Source organism: Pteronotus mesoamericanus, unplaced genomic scaffold (assembly GCF_021234165.1).
Source record: "Pteronotus mesoamericanus isolate MK-2021 breed Mesoamerican mustached bat unplaced genomic scaffold, CSHL_Meso_final scaffold_31, whole genome shotgun sequence".
In the NCBI taxonomy this organism is placed as follows: Eukaryota; Metazoa; Chordata; class Mammalia; order Chiroptera; family Mormoopidae; genus Pteronotus; species Pteronotus mesoamericanus.
This window is the reverse complement of record NW_026555312.1, coordinates 6,224,901-6,249,297: the sequence shown is the minus strand read 5'-3', so window position 1 is coordinate 6,249,297 and position 24,397 is coordinate 6,224,901. Positions and strand designations below refer to the sequence as shown.

At 37.3% G+C, this 24,397-nt stretch overlaps 1 protein-coding gene across 1 annotated transcript; it reads left to right on the top strand.

Annotated features, from left to right (window-relative positions):
• Positions 1 to 574: 574 nt before the first annotated feature.
• Positions 575 to 21,466, top strand: GCLM (glutamate-cysteine ligase modifier subunit). Its single transcript, XM_054592161.1, has 7 exons — positions 575 to 1,096; positions 5,262 to 5,327; positions 6,772 to 6,856; positions 10,204 to 10,263; positions 11,274 to 11,476; positions 12,902 to 13,016; positions 17,551 to 21,466. Exons 1-7 carry the CDS (start codon positions 971 to 973, stop codon positions 17,718 to 17,720), a joined length of 825 nt encoding a protein of 274 aa, XP_054448136.1. The 5' UTR covers positions 575 to 970; the 3' UTR covers positions 17,721 to 21,466.
• Positions 21,467 to 24,397: the final 2,931 nt, after the last annotated feature.

Here is a 24,397-nt window from a genome sequence, read left to right as displayed (position 1 = left end):
GGTATTATTTGTGCTGGACCCTGTATATTACTTACTATTTCATATAATGTTTATGCCTTGTCTCCGGAACTGCAGTTTAAGATTCTCAAGAACAAGGATTAATTCTTATTCTTTCACTTCACACTGCCCCGCAAATCACTTTTGGTTGACCTTTAATTGATGAACATGAAAAATGAGCAGTTTGGAGGGATGTCCTTGAGAAAGAAAATTAACTAAAAGGGGAGCAAAGCAAAGGAGAAGAGGCGCCTGTGCATTTACACCTGTTTATGAGAACTAAAACCAGCTAGTATTTCAAAGCCTTGGAAGACACTGATGCTGTTTTTTTTTAAGAGGTGTGTAGGAACTCACTAGTGTGATTGCCCATTGACGGGGTGCGGGGTGCGGTGGCGAGACCCCGAGAGCAGCTAGAGGCTCTAAGTGGAGGTGGCGCTAGCCTTCCCGCGGTCCTCTGACCGACAGGGGGAGCGCTGCTGAGCGCCGGCCCCGCCCTGCCCCGCCCCGCCCCGCCCCGCCCCACGCGCCCCGCGCGCCCCGCGCGCCCTCCCGTCTCCCCGTGCCCCGCCCGCCTCAGGCCGAAGGCCGGTTCTTCGTGGGCTCGCGTCTGGCAGCTTACTTGCCGCCCCGCCCCACCAGGCTTCGCCGCTGGAAGGGTAACGGTTACGAAGCACTTTCACGCCGCTATTTCTGCTTAGTCATTGTCTTCCAGGAAACGGCTCCCTCATTTGGGAGTCAACTCTCCTGCGGCGGCCGCAGTGCCAGAAGCCGCAGCCACTAACGCGTCCTTCCTGGGCCACCGCTCCGCTACCGCTGCCCGGCCTCCCTCGGGCCCGAGCGCAGGCCGAGGTCCCGCCGCGCGGGGTTGGGGCAGCCTCGCGCCCAGCTTTTCGGCCTCGGGCACTCTATCTGCGGGAGCGCCTTCTTCCCCGCCTGCTGCCCCATCACCGCCTGGTCCCCTCCGTCGGCCGCTACCATGGGCACGGACAGCCGCGCGGCGAGAGCGCTCCTGGCGCGGGCCCGCACCCTGCACCTGCAGACAGGGAACCTGCTGAACTGGGGCCGCCTGCGGAAGAAGTGCCCGTCCACACACAGCGAGGAGGTGAGGACAGACGAACGTGGCCCGCGGAGACGCGGCGCTCCCGAGCCAGGCCGCGGGTCGGGCCGGGCCGGGCCGCGCCGCGCCGGGCCGGACGGCTCCCAAAGGCAAGGGCGGGCGGGCGGGCTTGGCGCGCACCTGGGCTCCGCCTGCGGGAGGAGGCTGCGGCCGCTGTCCGCGCGACCTCGTACCCAAAGCTGCTGTTGGGGGCAACGAGTCTTTAAAAACTTGGCAGGTGCAACTTCACACCGAGTGACGTCTCCATTCGTGCTTATGGCTGATATCCAAACTCTCAAACGTGTCAGATCCCTCTCCCTGGCTACAGGGTCAGAGAAGGCCAGTACATCGCTCGGTCCCGCCCCCTTCCCTCAGTGAGTCCACGTGAAAAATAGTTTAGAGATTAGTTTTTGAAAAATTCAGATTAAGTAGCAGTAGTGGTAGTAATCCCTTTGGCTTTTAGGATGTTGACAATAGTTTCTCTGTTGGGAGGCAAATGACTAAGCATTCACGTTCGGCCTTGAAACAAAGTATACTCGTATATTTTTCTTGCCAAAGATTAATCTTAGTTTACTTGCCTAAAGACTAATCACTAGTATGAAAGTGGCAGAGGTTAATATGGAATCATACACTCGTTATCTAGCTGGTCATTCCTGAGCGTACAGTCGTTAACGCTGCACAATTGCGGAGGCATGTTGATTGTATGGGACAGTTTTAGTATTTAAAAAATCACAGTAAATAAAACTTCAATTTAGGAGCTCCATGACTTTTGGAAGGTTACTCTGACCCTGTAAAGTTGGATAATGTCTTCATCAGCAGGTCGTTGTATTAAAATATATGTGGAAGGGTTCACCATAGAGGCATTTTTATCTCCCTTATTTTTCTGGTTCAAGCAGAAAGCTATTTTTTAAATAATTTTTTATGTTTCAATTGCAGTTGATATACAATATTGTATTAGTTTTAGGTCTACAACATAGTGATTAGACATTTATGTAACTTACGAAGTGATCACTCTGCTAAGTCTGGTACACATCTAACATCATACAGATAAAACAAATCTTGATTAAAAGAAAAAAAAGTGCTAAGTTATATAACATGATTTTATCAGCTGTGTTCCTAGGTAGTTTCTGTTCTTCATGTATCGATGATTATACAGCAGCACGTGGCATCCCTCTGAGTATGCGCTAGACCTGTGCCCAGGCCTGGTGCTTGGAGTGAGTACCTAACCCAATAAGAATTCTTGGTTGTAACTTTAATAGGAATCAGAATCCTGTACCATCTTCTGTGTCCAGGTTACAGCTCAGTCTGTATGTCTTGTTTTGTTCAAGCCAACCCACTTGGACTATTTCCCCCAAAGATAAAATATTTCTATATTTAGTTTCAGACCTTTAATTTCCTCCAGTTTTTCTGATTCAGTACACCATATTGCATGTATATTGATAATATTGGGTGAAATTTTCTCTTATCTCACTATAACACATTCTAAAGTAGTGGTTTTCAGTATTTTTACTGCAAGCCCAGTAAGAAATACATTTATCTTGCATAACAATATAATATAAAGATACATGGTTTCATGAAAAGACACTATCCCTTATTATATACTGTATATTCTGAGTTTTTCCTATCCCATTTTAATTTTTAAAAACTTTTATTTCTTAATGCAGTATGAGTCACATCCCACTTTTTTTTTTTTAAGATTTTATTTATTTATTTTTAGAGATGGGAAGGGAGGGAGAAAGAGAGGGAGAGAAACCTCGATGTGTGGTTGCCTCCCATGTGCCCTTAACTAGGGACTTGGCCTGCAACCCAGGCATGTGCGCTGACCAGGAATCCAACCCGTGACCCTTTGGTTCACAAGCTGGCACTCAGTGGATTGACTCACCAACCAGGGCGACGTCCCACATTTTTAAAAACATCTTTCAAAAGACTAAATCTGGGTTGTCTGGTTTTTGGGAGGTGCAGCATAAGAGAGAAAAAACTAAAGAAATTAGAAAATATTTTAAGAACACCTGAGATAATGGCAGCATATTGTAGGGAAAATATGCGTGTTTTATTTCCATGTTAAAAAAAAACAAAACTTTGTAATAACCAGGGCTTCAAATTGGGATATGCTACTGAAACAATTTAAGCTCCTTGAATAAAGAAACTGAATAAATTAGTCATTCTTGAGAAGATTTGCATATTGAGTAGAGAGTTTAATTGACTTTTCTAAAAGTTTTCTTCTAGTTCTACTTCCTTGTTTGTTTTTATTCTGTGATCTCTGCCCAGATGTTTGGTTACACTGGAATTTTATGAAATCAGATTTTGTTTTTTTAAATGCACCATTACAGGACTGTTTTGCCTAGTTCTTTGTTGTAATTGTAGTTGACCAGTTGAATCATGTGCTATTTTTAAAACTCTTACACAACTGCAGATTTAATGATACACTATGTTATGATGATACTTATCTTCTGTGATTGTGTGTGTTAAGAATGAAGAAGGCAAAGAACAAAAAAGTACAAGGTTAATGTTCAATCAATACAGATAACATGAAAGATTAAAAATTACTAAGTTTGTGATATGGTCAGTAAATTTGGACTGTTCTATAATTTATACTGAAATTTTTCGGAATCCAAGATTAAAGAAATGGTTTCTAGGAGACTACTCAAAAACCAGGAAAGCCTTAAGGATGCAAATGAGCTATCCTTTCAAAAGAAAATTTCATCAAATTCTCCCATGATTTGAGCCTAAGGGCTACTGATAGAATTGTTAAATTCCAGTCCATCTTGCTGCTTCTTCAGCTTTTACCAATTTTTAAAAGAATATTAACTTGTAGTTATGTCTGGAATGATGATATCAACTAATTTTTATCTACAGACTTAAATTTGATTATAAATGTACTTTCTGTTAAGATATAGACCTTGCAAATTAAATTCATGTAGGTTATTGTTGTGGATTGTAAATCTTAACATAGGTGAGTCTGAGCTGTTCAATCGATAAACTAGTTGTCCCTTGTAATTATCAGTATTAAAGTATAAGCAATAAAGTGCTTATACCCATTTTTATCATAAGTGGTCATAGATCAGATAGTTCAGAAGTTTAGTCTATTGTTGCTATTATGAAAGCGCTTTTGCAATTCAGGGACTTGCTTCTAATTACTCATTTGATTTTTCATTGATTGTTTACAGAATGCAGAGCACTGTGTCCTTGGATATTTATAAGGCATTGATTTCAAACTGCTACTGTTGACCATTTGTAGCCATAAATCAATTTAGTTAGTTATAGAGCAGCACATTTTTTCTAATTAAGAGAATCCATCAGAGTATACTTGTCATGTAGTGAACATACTATTTGGTAAATTTTTGTTATATGTATGAAGTCCTCACTGTGTGAATGTTTATCTTACTTTGGACCACTATCAAATAACTTTGAAATATACTGACATAAGAGATAAAAAAAAATATAAACACTTGAATGAATTTATAACAAATGTAATGTTCGTATAAGAATTTTATTTGTTTATATAAGAAAACATTGAAGATAGATTGTAGGTGCACCCAGGGGTTAGGAAATAACAGATGTTTGGCATGCACATTGACTTCTGTACAATAAGACTGTAGCGTGGTTTTCAGACTTTACAGTACATGGCAAATGCCTGGGATGCTTGTTAAATAAAGTTCTGCCTTTATGCAGTGATTAAGCAGGTCTATTATGGGGCTCAGGAATTTGAATTTTTAATAAATACCATAAATCTGATGTAGGAGTTCCTCTGGTCACATTTAGAGAATCATTTGTTTGTCTTTGAGGAATATAACTTAGTGGTTAATACTAATTCTAATCAGGCTGTCTGGACTTGAACTCCTGTTTCTCCATTATAAACTTTATACTTGAATTTTTTTTGTTCTTTATGGATGTTTTTATGCCTCAAAAGTTTGCTTAAATTTTTATTGGTATAAAACACTTTAAAAATAATTAGATTACTGGTTTAGGTCATCAATATTTGAGAATTAAAAGGAGAATAAAAATAAATACAGGTTTATTTTTGTTGAAGAAAACCTTGTAGAACTAAAATTTTGGTTTGTATGGTATTTCCTATTGATATCTTTTCCCTCCTTATCAAACTGACACATTCTTATAGAAGTACAGAAAAGTGTATAGAGTTTAACAGTTTCAAAATGCATTCTTTTTGCAGCTTCGAGATTGTATCCAAAAGACCTTGAATGAGTGGAGTTCCCAAATCAGCCCTGATTTGGTCAGGGTGAGTAAAATATGGGTCAAGAAATCATGTAATCCAAAGGGAAGTGAAGTAAGCAGGAAATTAATTTCCTTGGTTTTGATAGGGAAGTGAAATAGGCAATTAGCATAAAATTAACTCCCTGTGGCTGATAATGCTGAGATAGCAGTCTGACTCAGCAGGCTTAAGCATGAAACAGAAAATCTAGATTGTGTAGTCAACCCTTCAACTAGACAAGATACTAGGATTCTCTGCTTAATTCCTACCAGTTTCCTCACAATGTATTTTGTTCCAGTTTATAGTTAGCCTGATAAAAGAATAACTATTATTAAACAGTTTTGGTTGGTAAATTGCTTTGCTAGGATATCACCCCAATAATATAGTCACTAGAAATAATTTCTAAAATGTCAGTTTCTGCTGAAACAGTAAGGAACTGCGTTGCATTCAATGTCAATATATGGCTATCATCATAAATGTGAATATACAGAACACCTGTCTGTAAACTACTCTTCAGGAGCCAATTCAGCCAAAAGCACATAACAGATTATGTAGATTATATTAAAAGAATGGAGTAGGATGTGTGCTGGACATATTTGTTCCCCTGGGCATACTGCAGGTTTTATAACTCTATAGCCCTAGACATGTGTTGGTTCCTGAAATGACCATTTCCTCTATTTATGCATGACTAGTAAACACTGCACCAGGTATTGTAATATGCTCAAGAATTGTGAGAAAGACTGCACTGTTTACTTTGTTTTAATCTTGTAAATGTGAGTTAATATGTTTCTGATTAGTATGTGCTAAATTTTATTTTCTCATAAGTTACTCATTTTGCATTGGAATGACTTTTACTTTTATTTTTCTATTGCACTCAGAAAAAATCTTTTGGTTTAAAATGTGTGCGATTAATGTAGAAAGTTTTTAACATGTCATTACCCAGAAGAGATAATACTGTTTTTCATTGGTTTTTTCCCTAAGTAAAATTATCGACTGTACTAGTGGTTCTAACTCCTTACAGGCCTCCCGCCCTCCACTTTTATTTGTTTTTTTACATCGTGCATCCCTCCGAGTACCTGATCAAAATGACTCACTGTTTCCCAGGAAATTGAGAGAGAGAGAGAGAGAGAGAGACACACACACACACACACACACACACACACACACACACACACAGGAAATTGAGAGAGAGAGACACACACACACACAGGAAATAGGAAATTGAGAGACACACACACACACACACACACACACACACACTCTCTCATCTCTCAAAGTCTCTGTTTTCGCTCTCTCTCTCTCTCTCTCTCTCTCTCTCTTACCTGTATTTCAGGGCCTTACAAGCCTTCTGAAGCCCATTCTTTACCAGACCTCAGTAAACAACCCTGTTATTTTTGGGGTGCCCTGTAGAAAATATGTAACTAATTTGAAACATTTTGTATTTATTATAAACATCATATGTTTGTTACAGGAGTTTCCAGATGTCTTGGAATGTACTGTATCTCATGCAGTAGAAAAGATAAATCCTGATGAAAGAGAAGAAATGAAAGTTTCTGGTAAAGTCCAGTTTTCTAATTCATGGTTTCATACAGTAGAAGTATTACTGAAGTTTTGTCAGGCATGGGAGTAAGCCTCTCTTTGCTTCTGGTAATGAATGATTCAGTCACTAAATTTGGGGCATATGAAGATTCTCTGAACATAATTTTAATGTCAGCTCTTAGAGGGAGTTGTAAGAGGTCAGTGTTGGCTACTTAAGTGGGGTCACAGTAAAACTTTACCTTACTCTTCTTCACAAGCAGTTTTTTTGTTTTGTTTTTTAATCCTCACCTGAGCACATTGTTTTCATTGCTTTTAGAAAGAGAGGAAGGGAGAGAGAGAAGCATTGAATGGTTGCCCCTCATACACACCCAGACCGGAACGGACCTGGGAACATAGACGCCCAGACTGGGAATGGAACCCGCAACCTAGGTATGTGCCCTGACCGGTAATCGAACCTGCAGCCTTTTGGTTACAGGACAATGCTCCAACCAACTGAGCCTCACTGGCCAGGGCCACAACTGTTTTTATTAATTTATATTTTGGACTTTAGAGCAGTGGGAAAATTAAGGTGGAGGAAATGGAAAGAATAAAGGGAAGTCTTAAGAACTTCCCTTTATTGTCTACCCAAAGCAGGCATGAGCCCTCTGTTCCTGGTGGGACACTGCCAAACAATGGCTGAGGTAGCCTGGCAGTATAGAAAGAAGTGTGGGCAACAAGTTGCCTAAAGAGAAATAAAATACATATTATACCCATTCAACAAATGTGTCAAGTGACTACCTTCAAGAGATTATGCCAAACTCAAGGTATGAAAAAGTTAAAAGGTTCACAGTTCTTACACTCAGCTCATTGTCAGCATGGCACAGTGATTAAAAGTTTGAAAAAAAGCTTATGAAATTCCAGATACTGGTATAATCTTGGGCTAACAAGTTGTTTAATCTCTCAGACTCAGTTTCTTTATAAAATGGGGATGCATCTGTTTCACAGACTCGTTTGTTAGATGAAATTACAAAAGAAGCACCACAGTGCTTGGCACAAAGTAAAGTGCTAGTTAGCAGTTATTTAGTACCATTTGGGATTGTGTTGTGGTTGTTACTATTTGGAGGTTGAGGGATGGACATACATGATGAGATAGGACATTGTCTTTTGACTCAATCATAACTATCATTTTTTGAGTCTTACTTTGTACCAGGCACTGTACTTGGCATTTTTTAAATTATATTTCTTGTAAGTCTCAAAACAACTCTGTAAGGTAGGTCTGTCCCTGTTCCACCATTAAATAACTTGAAAGTTGTCATACAGTCAGTAAATGGTTGAACCAGGAGTCTATCCAGGTGTGCCTGACTCCAAAACCCATTTCTTTCTATTAATTTCACATTACTATTTGTGTTGAAAAGGAAGTAAAAGCAACATTTTCTCTGTGGTTGATTGCAGTTCATCATGGTTTAGAGTCATCTTGGAGCTCTTACAGGTTGTCCTCAGCTCCCAGAGAGCTTGATAAGATCAAAATTTCCCGTATGAAGAGCTTTCCTCTCTCTCTACTTACCTAAAAATGCCTCTTTCAGAGAGAGAAGGCCATTTCAAATGTCACAAATTCAAGGCCAGAGGGGTTGTGGTGGGAGGATTTTTAGAGTATAATGGGAGCTCAGGTGAGACCAAAATGGTAAAGATTGACTCACCCGGCAGAAGAACTATGCTGGCTTTTAAAAGGAGAAGTAACATGAGGAAAGCAATGTTTTAGGAAGATTATCTAGCAGTAGAAAGGAAAGGAGAAATAAAAGAAATGTACAAGGAAAATTTATTGTGTCTGTTGAATGCCAGATACTTTATAGCGGATATTTCATTAACCTGTTTTCTTCCATTCCCCTTTTGAATTTTCTCTCTTCCTGCTTTCCCACTATTCCGTTTATCTATTTGAGTAAATTTATATTTTTGAACAGTGAATTTACATAAAGTAAATACAGACATGTAAAGTTAAGTTGAAATCAAGCCAAAACCATAATCTTATAAATTTAGAAAACTATTCAAAATTTTGCTGGTTAAAGCTGAATAAAAAAATGCCAATTAATGTGGCCCTGGGTAGGTGTATATTGTACCTACTGAATTAGCAAATATATATATTTAGAAACATTTATTTTTATGACATTCTATATTGTCAGGAGAACAGCTCTTAACTTTCAGTGGTCTGGTAAAACTTAGGAGATAGATAAAACAGAACAATACAAAAAAGATTATATTTTTTGACTCATAATCTCATTTCTGACAATTTGTCCTTTGGAAATCCTTCAGCATCATGTGGAACAAAAAGTTACCAAGACGTTTATGTTAGCATTATATGTGATAACAGAAACCTAAAATTAATCATAACGTTCAAAAAGCAGGAAATCGTTTAGTAAATTATACCCTATCAAAGTTACAGAATAATGTTCAACTATTAAAAATGAGAGTTGGGGGGTTAAGTGGTGATGGAAGAAGACTTGACTTAGGGTAGTGAATATATAATACAATATACAAATTCTATATTATAGAATTGTACACTTGAAACCTATATAATTTTATTAATGTCATTCCAATGAATTCAATAAAAAAAGTTTTTTTAAATGAGCAGGTAAAATTATTCATTAAAAGTACAGAGAACAGAAAAGTTTAAATAGTACTTGCTTTTGTGAGACAAAAGTACTGACAAGTACTGGTGGTGAGACAATTGGTATTTTTTTTTTTTAAGGGCTCTTTCTACTCATTTGTAGGTTTTCCTCACTTCTAGAGTGAATACATTACTATTATGATAAAAAATTAAGAAAACTAAATACTGCATAGAGATATAAAAAATATTACATGATTATAAACCAAATAGAAATAGAAACAGTGTTAGACCCTGTTTCATATGATCAAGAACTAGATGGTCTAAATTTTTTTGTTAATGATTATATTAAGAAAGTGGGATCGTGGGTTGTCGCTTTTTTTTCCCCAGTTTTCTCTTTATGAGCAATTTTAATTTAGTCTATATATAGATTTTTTAGTTTATTGGAGAAAATAAATAATATGGTCCATTAATATTTAATTTATAAAATGTACCTCTTGAGTAGTAAGTTTCTGTATTTATCTGAACTTGCCTTCTAACAAATGGGTAATTAATAATTGCTTTTTTGTTTTGACAGACGTATTTGTTGGCAACTAGCATATAATTTTAAAATTACAATGGAAATAAACTTCTGTGTCTTAAAATGAAAACTATAAAATTATGTGACTAGGAAAGAAAATATAATTCATTCAGGATTATCTGTCATCTGAATATTAGCAGTGTTAATACAATATAGTAGAACATTACCCAAATGTGGTAATCAGTTTTGTTTTCTTTGTTACCCAGCAAAACTGTTCATTGTAGGAACAAACTCTTCATCAGCAACTAGAAATGCAGTTGACATGGGTAAGCAAAATATTAACTTTTTACAGTGGACTTTAAATTAGTGTGGGTGTATTAGTTATATCTAATATCAAGGTCCACATAAGAAAGAAAGTGAGCTTATTCCAATTTTACCTTTTAAAGTTTTGGCCTAATTTCCTAAGGCTTCTATAGAGTCATATTAACTTACATAGGGTCTTATTTTGATATATAAGAGGAATGTAAAAGATGTAGCATAATTAAATGTTTATTGTATGTTTGGAGGTAGGAATTCTCCTTAATTGTATTCTTAGCCCTTTTAACACTGGATGAAATATCAACACAACCACAACAAGCAAGCAAAGGATTTTTTCTATTTGCAGTACTTGGTTTAAGTTATTTTGGAATTATTAATAATTATTCAGTATTTTTTTTCTCTTAAAACATTCTTCCAGTATTTATATATTTTGAATACTTAAATAATTAGTTCTTTCATATAACTGTTGAATGAATAATCATTAAAATAAACTCTTAAATTATTTTTATAAGAAATTATCAACCTCCATAGATATAGATTAAGGCCATTCATTCAGCTTTTCAGAGTCTCCAGCTAATTTTGTGTTATGCCTACCAATTGTAGAATATTAGGTCAGAATTCTTGTGATCATCTATATGAGATACTAGTAGAAATAGAGAAGACAATGTGATGAAAATAAGGAAGCCACCTAAAGATCCTGGGACCTAGGAAACAAGGAGGCCTGTTCCCCCAGAAAGAGGAACCTAAAGAAGCTGTGGGTTCCCCAAGAAGAGGAAGGTCAAAGAAACCCACTTGCCTGCCACATAGACCAAGTGGATGAAGGGATACTTAACACTTTTTTAAAAGATGGAAATATTCTTAGTAACAGGTAAACTATGAAACTGGGTAAAATAACCTGCTACATAGAAAATTAGTGACTATATAGACAGAATTCAGTGAGATGCTGGAAGGGCATTAGAAATACTTGTTTTTATTATGTAACAAACATTTCTCCTCTTTGTGTTTTCCTTCACATCAGCCTGTTCAGTCCTTGGAGTCGCACAGCTGGATTCTGTGATTATTGCTTCACCTCCTACTGAAGATGGAGTTAATCTTTCCTTGGAGCATTTGCAGCCTTATTGGGAGGAATTAGAAAACTTAGTTCAGAGTAAAAAGATTGTTGCTATAGGTACCTCTGATCTAGACAAAACACAGTTGGAACAGCTGTATCAGTGGGCCCAGGTAAAGGATGGCTGGGTCGCGAGCGCTCTGGGGAGGCCTGTCTTTTACTGTCTTTGCTGTACACTTTTGAGCATCATGCACATAGTGGGCACTCACTGTGGGGTGACTATTCCAAATGTGGAAGTTTTGAGGGAGGCTTTATATACAGCATTGGATTTTGTTTTTTCCAAATATATGTCTAATTGAACTTATTATTGATTTAATTTACAGTGAGTGACAAAAACACTAGAAAATGTATATTGAAGCACTGATAGCCAAACAAGTTGTGTCTGTTTCCTTCAGTTTTACTTATGTCATAAAAATATTACATTTTTCTTTACATTTTAATAGGCCATGGTTCTAATTTCCTAAGTAAGGGGATATCCATCTATAACAAATATTTTGCTGATTGTTATTTAAAGATAAATAAGACTTAGTTCATTAAACTTGATAATGGAGTGGGCATCATAAATTAATCCCCACCACTATGTGACCTAGTAACATACAAATTATTAGAGAGGTTGCTTACTAGTGTTTTACCTTTACTCTCTGTATCTCTCTTTATTCCTTATACTTTATCCCCAGCCTCGTCCTTTCCAGAACTTTCAGTTTCTTATGGACAGGAAGACCCTAGAGAAAGTGTTGTCCCTTCTCCCTTTGACTTGGTGGTAGCTGGAATGTGGCCAAGATCCTGCTGGCGAGACTTGGATGATCCAGAATGTACCTATAAATTAATCAGAGGAGCTATTAGAAATTATCTAATTCCTCTCTTTTTTTCAAAATGTGTCTGATTAATAATCATATTTTATACTTTAATGTTAAATGTACTTATCATCTGTATTTGATCCTCTACATTTAAAGCATATTCCCTCTGTAGTTAGAACCATCACACTTAGAATCAAGTTTCTGTTGAAGCAAATGTATTAGGTTGAAGGTTCTAGCAGGGTACTTTTTTTTTTTAACCTCACCCAAGCACATGCTTACTGATTATATAGAAAGGGAAGAGAGGGAGAGAAACATCAATTGGTTGTCTCTCATATGTGCCCAGCTGGGAACTGAAACCACAGCCTAGGCATGTGCTCTGACCAGGAATCGAACCCATACCTTTCGGTTTTCAGGATGATGCTCCAACCCACTGAGCCACACTGGCTCGGGCTAGCAGGACACTCTTTAATAGTGTAGTACTATATTAACTTTTCCCCTCCTAGAGCTATTTTTTCATTCCCTGTTACTACTAACAGGAGTTAGAAAAGCATACATTAATAAATATATTAATGTAAAATTATTTGTTAAATGTAAATTTATTAATGTAAAAGTATTTATTAAACTTTAAGCAATATAGAATGTGATATTTCATATTTTCTAAAATTGAGTCCTTGTATTACTATCTGCTTTTAGTAGTTCTTAAGTTAGTGGAGATACCATGATTTTTTTTTTCACTTGTAGGTAAAACCAAATAGTAACCAAGTTAATCTTGCCTCCTGCTGTGTGATGCCACCCGATTTGACTGCATTTGCTAAACAATTTGACATACAGCTATTGACTCATAATGATCCAAAAGGTAAGACAGATTCTTATTTATAGAATTTGATCATGAGTGTTTAGGTTACAAGAAGCTACTTGTTAAAATTGAATTTCTAATTGTGTACAGTGATAAAGGTACAGTGCTGTTACCTAGAACTATTCTCAATGGTTAGTTCAAAACATATATGCCCTTGTTTTAGTTTCAGAGAGCTCTAGTTTTGTTTTCATACCAAAGGGGGAAAAGTGAAGGGATTATTTCCTGAACATTGGTCTGTTGAGGTTTATAAATATTAAGCAACACAGAAAAGATCTTTTAAGATATTCTAAATAGTATCATATATAATCTTCTCAAGAACAGCAAAGATTACACCAAAGAACCATTTATAGTAATTAAAGAGGATAAATATCTGGAAAAATAGGCAAATAAAATTTAATTTGAAACTTAAGCATTTTAGGATTAGTAATTGAATAGGTATTTTAGTATCACAAATATCAGGACATACATGTTCGGTGCTAATCGTAAACTTTTTTAATGAGAATGGCTGTCTACCTTCTATGGAATAATTTTTTGTCAACTTTTATAGAACTAGAAAAGCTGGGAAGAGAATGTTTACACTTTATACTGTTAATTACTCTTTTCCATTCCCATTTTTTCACTGTTTCATACAGAGAGAAGGAGACATTTTGCTTAGTAAATACACAGACTCTGTGAAACAGTATTTTTGGTATAGTTTTAAGTGAGAAATGTCTTGTGAAAGTTTTAAATCTCCATATTGGAGGAAACTATATTTTATAGATGATTCCTGGAGAAAAAATTCAGTTTTTATTTTCATCTAAAAAGATAGTATTAAGTTAGTGGTTTGATTTAGTTTATCTTTAGGATGCTTATGGGTAACCTCTTCAGACTATACCAGGGGTCCCCACCCCTGCCCCCAGCTGCAGACTGGCACCAGTGTGTTAAGAACCTGGCCACCCACGAAGCTCGCCTGAGCTCTGCCTACTGTCTTCCCCCCTCATCTGTCTGCTGCAAGCCACTCCCCTTCCACATCTTCCATGAAAATGGTCCCTGGTGCCAATAAGGTTGGGGAACCACTGCTTTATACTATTATGTTAGCCATCTGCCCCATTCTCATTTTTCACTGTTTTGTAGGAAGAGGAGGAGGAATTTTAGTTTGTTCCTCAGTAGCCAGGCATCATGCTAAATGCCTCAGAGATTACCTGTAATCTTTATAACAACAGAAACTAGGCATTTTATGGATGAGGAAATAGGGCCTCAGAGTTTAAGAAACTAGCCACGGCCACTCAAATGGCATAGGGCAAAGTCTGAACTTGGACCTAGGTCCTGGCTGAATTTGGAGACTTTCCCTACTATGCTGTACTTCCTCTCTGATTTCATATATTCTAAATAGTGTCATACATAATCTTCAGAATTCATAATCTTCTGATTTCAGAGAGGTAGTACAACATACTGTATACATTCATTTTTTGAAAGTCATTTAGTGAAAAGCTAACAAGGAATTGCTATTGCTAATTTATTCTGTAATATAAACTTTAAATTTTAACTTTCTGTATGTTGGTAATAGTCTATCAACTTACCTGCTTACTATGGGTTAGGGGCTCCTCCAACAGTAACTATGACCAGTAGCAGGTGTTACCAGTAGCTAATGAATGAGCCTTTACCTCCATCTTGAAAAAAAAAAGCCCTATACTTTTTCAAGTAGGAAAGAAAATAGGAAAAGAATAATACATCCAGTGTTTTGTTTCCTAGTTATCTAAATGTTGGCATGTGTGGATTATGTGCTAATACATCACATAACTGATGGCAAAATATAGTGCATATGTAGATGAGATGAGGAATTTAATCTTTTTTTGTATGTTTTTGTTTTACTGATGTAATTTAACACTTGGATGTTATAATTTTAATTCTAAACCCTTTAATTAGAATTTATAGGTTAATCCTGCATATGCAATTAATGAGTTTTCATACACTTTGATCTATAAATGAAGCAATTCTTCTCAGAAAAGATTTGTTGTGTTTACTGATTCTAAGGAGTTAATGAATAGCATAGTTTTCTAATTTTATGTTGTTGATATAAGAAACGTCCAGACCTATAGAGAACTTTTATAAGTTTATTTGAGAAAACTGATGACAATGCCAGGGAGCAAGATCTTAAGTACTCCTGAGAACGACAGTTTGCAGCTTCTCTAAGATATTTGGAAATAAGGAGGGAACAGATGAAAGGTACAGGAAAGTGGGAGAAAGGGGAGGTGGGGATTGGATTACAGGTGAGTTGACAAGATTATGTGCCCTCTTGAGGGTAAGGTTAGGCTCCCAAGGGTCTGAAAAAGAGGCATTTCAAAGATGTTAACCTAGATGCACAAATATAATGGACAGGGCTTGCTTAAAGCAAAAATAGACTTTTTACTAAAGAAGTTATATGCCTGGGATGTCAGTACAGCTAATTCACGCGCAGCTCACCCTGTGAGGTTACTTTTAGTTAGGTTTATTACAGGGCCCCTTTTTTGTCCACACTGTTGAATGTTTTGTTTAAGTCATCAAGTTATGAGATATTTCATTGTGCTTGTCATCTAAGATAGAATTTTTTTAAGTCCTCTAAAACCCTACCTCTGCTCTAAACTATCCTTATTCCTCAGGAAGTAGGTATTTTCCATTACTCCGTCCTAGACGTTGTGATAACAGTTTAACTACAGTCAGGATAAAATTGTGAAGTAGGATCTTTCCCTTTACTTGCTTTACCCCTTCTCCATTCCCATTAAATCTAATCTGTATTATGCCTTCTTCCCTCAGGATCCTTTTCTGTGTTAGACTATCTGATAAACAAATCCATGTTAATGTTAGTTTTCCAAAGAGACATTCACATTCTATTTAAGAAAACTCATTTACTGGCTATGTGATCTTGATTAAGTTATCTAACCTCTCTGCCTTGGTGTCCCCCTGTAAAGAGGGATAATATCACCTGTCTCATAGGGTTAACATGTGGATCCAGTGAGTTAATACATGTAAAGTACTCAGAAAAGTGCCTGGCACAGAATAATAGGTAACACTTACTGAGACTTTATTATTGATGCTATTCAAACATCACAGCAGTTCATTAGGGCCAAGCAGGTCCTTTAGTGCTCCCAAATCATGTTTTATAGGTGGTCACCTAATACCTAATTGTATGCTTGGTTCTGACCCTGGTGGAATTTTTTCATATTGATTGATTAATTCAAAACCTCCTATGTGCCAGGCATTGTTTCTAAGTGCTAGACATATACCAAGTCAGACAAATCCCAACCCTCAAGGAATTTATTTTCTAATGGGAAGAGGCAAACTAAGATAAATGTTAAATGTGGTAAATAATGATATCTGCTATGGAGAAAAGGTGTCTGAGGGAGAAGAGTGCCCAGGTAAGGGATTGTTGTTCTAGGTAGGGTGGTCAGGGAGGCCTCCCTGCCAAGTTGATGATAATCAGACCTGCAAGAAAGGAGAGAGCCCTGTGAGTATCTGGAAACAGTGTTAGGGAAGAGGGAGCAGCTGATGCAAAACCCCCAAGGTATGAATATGCCTGAGGGTTCCTGGATATAGCTATGGAGCCAGTGTTGCTGATGAAGAGGAAGTGAGGAGGGGAGTGGTAAGTCAGAGCAGTAGCTGAGAGCTTGGACAGAATGTGGAATTAGAAAACAGTGATTTCATCAAAGTAATGCAAATGAAAAGATAAGCGTTGCATTGGCAAAGATTCTTTAAATGATTGCTGGCGCTCCTGAGGATAGGGTGAGATCGGCACTCTAACAGCAACTGCGGGTGAAGCGTAAAGGATGGCCTTTCTGGGAAGCAACTGGCAACATGTTATTTTTCTAGTCTTCAAAACGTACTCTGACCTTGTCATTCCATAGCCAGGCATGCATTTTAAGGATGTTCATTACAGCATTATTTTTATTAGCAAAACATTAGGGGAAAAACCTAAGTTTTTGGCCAACAATAAAGAAATTCATAAATTATGATACTTATATAATGTAATATTGGGAAAATTATTAACAATGATGCTTTCATGAAATATTTAATTTCATGGGAAATACTTATATAAGTGGAAAAAATAAGTAAATTAGGCTGTAACTACAGTATGATTTCTGGTTTTTAAGATACTGAGATAGATAGGTATAGGAAAAAAGTTGGAAAAAATACATGGCAGTAGAAATGGTCGGTCTGTGGATGACAGGATAATGGGTACTTTTTTTTTTCTTATTTCTATTGTACTTTCCTATATCTTCTAGAATTAGAATCACCTGGAGATGTTAAAAAAAAAAAATACAAATGTCCAGGCTCCATTTACTAGAAGTTGTAAATTAAATAGAGTGGGGTACAGGTATAGATGCTTTTGGAACAACTGCCTGGATCTTTCTGACATTCTGGTTTGGTTTCACAGCACACATTAAAGATGAGCATATTTTAGATTCAGTTTTGAGGTGTTTCGTTGTATTTAAATGCTTATACCTCCATAGTAAAATGCTTTTGTTTTCAAATTAACTCTGGGTTTTTATTTGTTGTTGTTGTTTTTTCTTTTTTTAAGAGCTGCTTTCTGAAGCAAGTTTCCAAGAAGCTCTTCAGGAAAGCATCCCTGGCAGTCAAGCACATGAGTGGGTGCCACTGTGGCTGCTGCGCTATTCAGTCATTGTGAAAAGTAGAGGAATTATCAAATCCAAAGGCTACATCTTACAAGCTAAAAGAAGGGGTTCTTAACCATGACTTAGGATCATAACCTACTGACTTGTATTTTCCTTGAATGTTAGATAAAATTGAGATGTGTAAGAATCTATTAATTACTACAGTGTCGTTGAGGCAGATATTCTTTAGTTATATTTTTGATGTGTTATCTGTCAAGTTTTGAATACTTCTCTTGCCCCCTGTCAGTTCACTCACATGAACCTCTGTATTGTTTCCGTTAAACTATTGTTTTCTAATTGAAATTATCTACGAAGAAATTTGCAATATATTTTTCCTTTATTTTTATGACTAACAAATCAAAATGTGTTGTTAGATATATTTTGGCCTAGGCATCAGGGTAATGTATATACGTATTTTTTATTTCCAAAAAATTAATTAATTGCTTCCTACTCTATAGTATAATTAAGCAACTTGGCTACAATTGTTAAAACTGAAATACTGGAAGATATTTTTCCTGTTAAGATGATTATATCTCAGAGTAACTGGTGTAGCTGAGATCTACTAGTAGTGTAAATAAAATTCATTTCTTCAATACATGGATAGAAACAAATTTTTCTGTTTACTTAGTAACTTAATAACCTTGCTTGTAATTTACCTATAATGATTTAGCCTTGTATTCTTGTGCCATATTTTCTCTTGCTATTATATAGAAAGACAAACCAAAGTAAATCTAAAAAAAGCAGACTACAAACTTCGAAATGATTGTTTGGGGGTTTTATAAAAGCAACTATTACCACCTTCAGATTCTTTTTAATTCTTGATTCATCCTTAATATTTTGCTATTCATTCAAGAATATCCAATCAGTGTTGAGCACTTACCATGTGCTGGGCACTAGGGGTTCTGGAGAGAGGAGGGCACACAGGGATTAAGAATTAGTTGTTCAGTATGTGATATTTATTCCCCACTAATAAGTGACTGCGAGGGACTAAACACCAGAAGAGATGTGAAAAAGTCTTTAATTTATGGGCAGCATTGTCTATTTAGACAACTTTGTTTGAGATATGGTCTTAATTATTTAAAAGCAAAACAATATAATCAAAACTTTAGAGCTAGAAGAGACTATACATCATTTGGTGTAATTCCTCATTAGTTTAAGAAGCAGAAAACAGCAAATAAATAATCTGTGACCTTCGATATATACTATATAGGACTCCTTAATTCTATAAATTTGAAAAGTTCTTTAAAAATTTCTTAAAACTCAATCAAAACTTTTAAACCATGTATTTTAATATATGGTTTTTCTACACACACACACACACACACACACACACACACAAATATATAAAACTAATTTGCCCAAGTTTTTTCAACTTACAGAAAAGAACTGTGGTTACTCAAAGTGAATACACTAGACTTTTTCTATCATAAATAAGGTTTTGTGGTTAGATAATTTGATCATTAGAATTATGTTAAATCAGAGACCTGCTAAAATTTGTTTAGACTTCAAGCTTCCTAAAGCCTTTGATAGCCTTTATATTAATTGTAAGTAATGTTATTAAGTGTATATAGTTAACTTTATTTGGAAATGTACAACATTTTTCATTAAAGTAAGTCTAAACAAATGCTCATTTTAATTTAAGCCTATATACAGTGAGTTGGTCAAGATGTTTTAAGAAGGAATTTTAATATCACATTTATTGTTGTTTCTTAAACCCTGGACTTAAAAAAATGGATTGTTTGAAGGGTTATTTTGAAAATGGGAAAAAAATTTATGTTGCTAATGTATACAACCTTAAAAGGAGCTTTTCTGTGTTCTTTCCGCCCACTTCTGACAAAGATTATAGATTCATTTTGTGAAGGGGATCATGTATGGAATTTTTAAATGAATTTTTGTTTATTTCACTTCTGTACTTTTAATTTCTGTTATTGAATAGCCATTTTTTTAAAAACTGATTAAGGTTTTATAATTTTCCAAGCTGATGTTCACATCTGTGTGTGTGTGTGTGTGCGCGCACGCGCGCTATCAGATAATAGTGAATACTTTTAAAATATTTAAGAACTTAATGTTTAAAAAGCCATAAAATAAAGAACAGTGATACTACCAAATAATTGCTTAAAGCTGAAAGCTAAGTTATCAATAGTGTCTATGACAGGTGTTTCCTGGGGAGATGTATATCCAGTGGACCAAAATAGAATTTATATAACTGTTTTTTTCAGTAAAACATGAAAAAAAACTGCAGTTTATTATTACATTTCCAAAATACACTGGAGCCTTACTTTAACAAAATGTACTGTAACTAGGAGTTTGTTCTGTGATAAGTATGTCTTGAATTTTCATCCAAGAAACTGTAGTCACCAGAAGGACCAAGGTATCTTATAAAAATGTTCATGTGGTATAAATTCTGAAGCCCTCTTGTGCCAGTAGCTAGTAGAGTATTCATTTAAGGATAACCCATGCTACAGCTTGGATCACAAATAATAGCTAATAATTTTTTCCATTCTCAGAAAAGATAAAACAGTTATGTGTGAAATAGAAAATAAAATAATTCTATTTGAATGAATGTTTCAGACTTCTCCCTACCAGAGCGAAGTAGTAACTGAAATAGAATCTCGATTTTCAGTTACTCAATGAAAGGTCTAAGCCTCGTTTGATGATATCTCTTTTCAGAAAAGGTTTTCTTTCTAATATTTCCAACCAGCATTTTCAATCTTTGGGAATGTAAGTGATTGATATATTTATTGTATATTGGCTGACAGTTCATCTTTCTGCCAACTGTACATTTAGAAAAATTCAAAGTTCTTTCAATGAGAATTTAAACTATTTGTGTTTTTTATACTCAAATATATCAACTTATGATTCCAAACCCATTTTTTTAAAGTTAACTTCATAGTGTATGAGAACTTGTGCTTGTCATTTTCCTATAAAGTTTGTGATGGGATACATCAGTTTTATTTTTGAAAATAGGTAATGTAACTTTTTGCTACCAGATAATTCAACTGGTGTGCATAGTGGTACACTATAAAATACAGGCAAGATATAAAGCATTAATATTTATAATAGTTTTAAATTTTACTTCTGAATTTAATTGAAGTGTGAGAATATTTGAGTTGTCTCAGCAGTTGAAAGCATCCTGAAACATTATGGTTTTGAATTATTTGAACTTAAACTGAATATAATTTGAAAATAAATTTGAATAATTTTTAAATATCCAAGCCATTCATGCATTCATTCAATAGACACATCAAATGCTTACTATGTGACAGGCTCTGTGCAAGGTATTAGCAGATAGACACAGAAATGAACAAACTCTGTTTTCTAGAGGCGAATAGTATATTTGGTGAGAGGAGATTTGTACAAGAACCAGAGCAATAAAAAGCTACATCTGTTAATAATAGCTGTGGTGAAAAGGAGTTGGGGTATGTGAAAGGAAATGGGGCTTCAAAGTGCTATTTTTAGAAGACTAATGAAGAAACTAGCCGTAGGGTAAGGTCAGAGGAGGAAGTGAGGGTGGGCATTCTGCTTAGAGGCCCTTTTTGCCTGGTTTGTAAATATGCTTTTATTGAATGATGACGTTTATATATATAAACTTTAGAAATTCAGTGTAAACACTTTCTTCAAGAGCTTGTGCTTTCTGGATAGAAAGGAATGACTTCTGTTGAGACACGAGTAGGTAAGGTTGGAAGTCATGTTTTATAGAGACCAAAACTTGCCCAAATCCCCTAAATATATCAGGATATGGCTTTAGGTAGTTTCACTACCAGAAAAGTCACCTTAATGTGTATCCCTCAGCAATGAATAAATGTATAAAATGTCATACAAGATTTATGTGTGTTGATTCATTATTTTAAGAAGGTTCATATTGTACAATATATTTTACTTGTTTTGACTTAGCTGTTTTCCCTATTTCTTTATTCATTATTGATTCTTGCATCCTACTCCCTTTATGTTCACTTTCTTAAGTATGTGCTTAGTAATTATCAAAGGTCTTTGAGCAGTAAACTTTTAGGTCCTGTTTGAAAATGTCTTTATTTCTCAATCTTAAATGATCAGTGGGCACTATAGAACTCTGTTTCCAAATACTTTCCTTCAGCAACTTGAAGATATTTCACTGACTTACAGTATATGTACTTTTGGTAATTAAAATCTGGATTTCTTTCCCTAGAAGTAATGTCTTATCTACTTGCTTTTTAAGTTTTTAGTTGAAATTTTCAGCTTATTTTGATGTGTACAGAATTAGAATTAGTGACATCCTGCAAACATTGCATTTCTGTGTCTTCTGGACCCTTCCCACCAAACATTAAGAAAAGATGTTTGCCTGTGAAAGACTGAAAAGTCCTGCCCTAGAAAAACCTGTTAACTTTTTTTTTTAACCTTAAAATGTTACAAATGTATTTGTCCACAGACACTTCCCCGTCTTTTTTCCTTACCCTGCCACAGAGTTCCTTAATGCCTAAGGCCACCCCAGGGAATGATTGTGGAGTAAACGAAATGGATCTGTTTTAACTGCCTTCTATTATTACATCTCAGACACCAGAAACCACCACCACCCCCTTCGGTCTAAGTCCCCCTCCCATCCCCCTTCTCTCCTGTGCTGAGCATATTCCTGGACCCTAGTGTCCCCAGGCCAGGGAAGAGGATTGAGGTAGAAAACAGGGATTGGGCCTAATGGGTTGCCCCTCCCTGAGAACTGGCACAGTTCTTAGTACTTAGCCAATGGACTGACTCTAATTGAGGCAACCCATTTCCTGGAAGATGGAGGGTGGGAGGTGGGGAAGAACAGATGGAGGTAGAGCCCTGAGGCGCTAGTAGCTTCCAATTCCTAGCCTTCTTGTAGGAGGGCCCTTGTTCATTCTTGCTTCTCTTTTCCCATTGATAACCCATGTGACTGAGCAGAAATACATACCCCACCCCTACCCCGGGCGTGACATTTCCCAGGGTTGACCTCTTCCTGGGACCATCTCTGGAGGCAAACTGTTCCTTCCACCTTCCATGGGAATTTTTACCACCTGCTCCCCCATTCCGTCTGTTCTCTCCCCCGCAAACACCTTCAACCCCAATTAAGTAAAATTTCCCCTGTTGGCCAAGGCAATTTGGGCCACCCCAGTGTTGCAGAGGCAGTGTGTCTGCAGAACAAACACTACGTGCAGGGCCTTGCAGAAAAGGAGACGAGAGCTTAGGAGAAACGGTAATGTGCCCCTCCCCCAGCCCCCACCCCTGCCCGAGGGAAGGCTGTCGGAAGCGTGACTGGCCCCCTCAGTGGTGTTGGCAGCCTCCTCCATTGAGGCCCTCGGAGGAACAGCTTGGTGAGGGGGCTGCTGAACTTGCTCACGGTGGTGGCCGCTGGCTCTGGGGACGGGCCTAGAATGGACACGGTGAGGTTCAGCTCCTCGGAGTCCACACAGAGACCATCGGAGGAGCGGCCAAAGGCCACCTGGCCCATATCCAGGCCGGCCACGGAGCCCGGGGAGGCACACAGCACATCCGCGACGAGAGCAGAGCTGTCCATCCAGTCCCGGAGCCACTCCAGGCCACAGTCACAGCGCCACGGGCTGAGGAAGAGAAAAAGGCGGCCCAGGAAGAAGCTGGGCTGGAAGGCGGCCCAGGTGAGCATGAGGAGGTGGTTGCCATCGGGGTGCTGAGCGAGGACGCCCGAAAGGTTCTGGAAGGCGATGCAGCTGCGATTCAGGTAGAGCAGCTCGAGCTAGGCCAGGAATGCGCCACCTGGCCCAGAGAGTTGCTACCCAGGTTGAGCCTAAGTGGGGCTGCGCAGGCTGCAGGCACCATGGGCGGGCAGCTCGGCCAGCAGGTTGTCATTAAGTAGTAGGTGCTCCAGGGCTCCGCAATCGCGGGCGGCCGCGGTGCGGGGGCCGCTGACCAACTGGCTGAGCTAGCGCATTCACCACACGCCCTGCGGGGATCCGGAGGTTATCGTCTCCGGAAGGCTGTGCTCCTCCAGCGGTCCCCTCAGGTAATCTAATCCATCACTTTTGTCATTTTCTTCATTGTAAGTAAATCACTAGGTCCAGCCCACATTCAAGGGTTTGAAACCAAGAGATGAGATTACTGGGGAACTTCTTACAGGTCAAACTTAATTTAAAAGTACTGTTTTATACGTGATGCAGAATGACAATGAATAGTGCCTGTTATTAGAAGGTCCATGCACTAAAACTCTCATCTTTTGGTTAATGCATAAAATTCCAGAGATTCAACCCTTCAGTTTAAGGGTTTAATTAGTCAAATATAGGCTATGAAGGTAGAGTTTTTCTTCAGGTCTGAATAACTACTATATTTTTATAATGTACTTATCTAAAAGTGAGAATACTGCATTTGCCCCAAATCAACTTTGGGTAGAGGGTAGGCAGAGAAGGTAGAAATAGGAAAAAATGGCAGACCTGCTAAGTCCACATAAAACAAAAACAGAACCCTGCAGTGTTACCTACCATCAGACCACCCGTTGATAGACCAGCTCAGTCTTCTCAGATGATGAATTTGCACTGGCATTTTAATTTTGGTACTTGTTTCTTGACATTTATAGATTGTAATGTTTGGGATTTTGTTTGTTTTACTTTAAAGGGGCCATGCTTGCAAGTGAACATTACAAATTAATTTTCAAATACTCTCCCAATTTTCTATACCCACTCCTGTGATCTTAATTTCTATTTTCATGCATTTGCTCATGTTAAAGTTTTTGTAGAGATAAGTTAACACATGTAAAGCACTTAATACCCAGAATATTGTAAGTGCTCAATA

What these genes read in the sequence shown, in the direction of transcription:
- GCLM (XM_054592161.1), top strand. Translation starts at nt 971, where the DNA reads ATGGGCACGGACAGCCGCGCGGCGAGAGCGCTCCTGGCGCGGGCCCGC. An exon ending in TAGAAATGCAGTTGACATGG is followed by an intron (nt 10,264 to 11,273) that starts GTAAGCAAAATA and finishes CCTTCACATCAG; the next exon opens with CCTGTTCAGTCCTTGGAGTC. An exon ending in AGCTGTATCAGTGGGCCCAG is followed by an intron (nt 11,477 to 12,901) that starts GTAAAGGATGGC and finishes TTTCACTTGTAG; the next exon opens with GTAAAACCAAATAGTAACCA.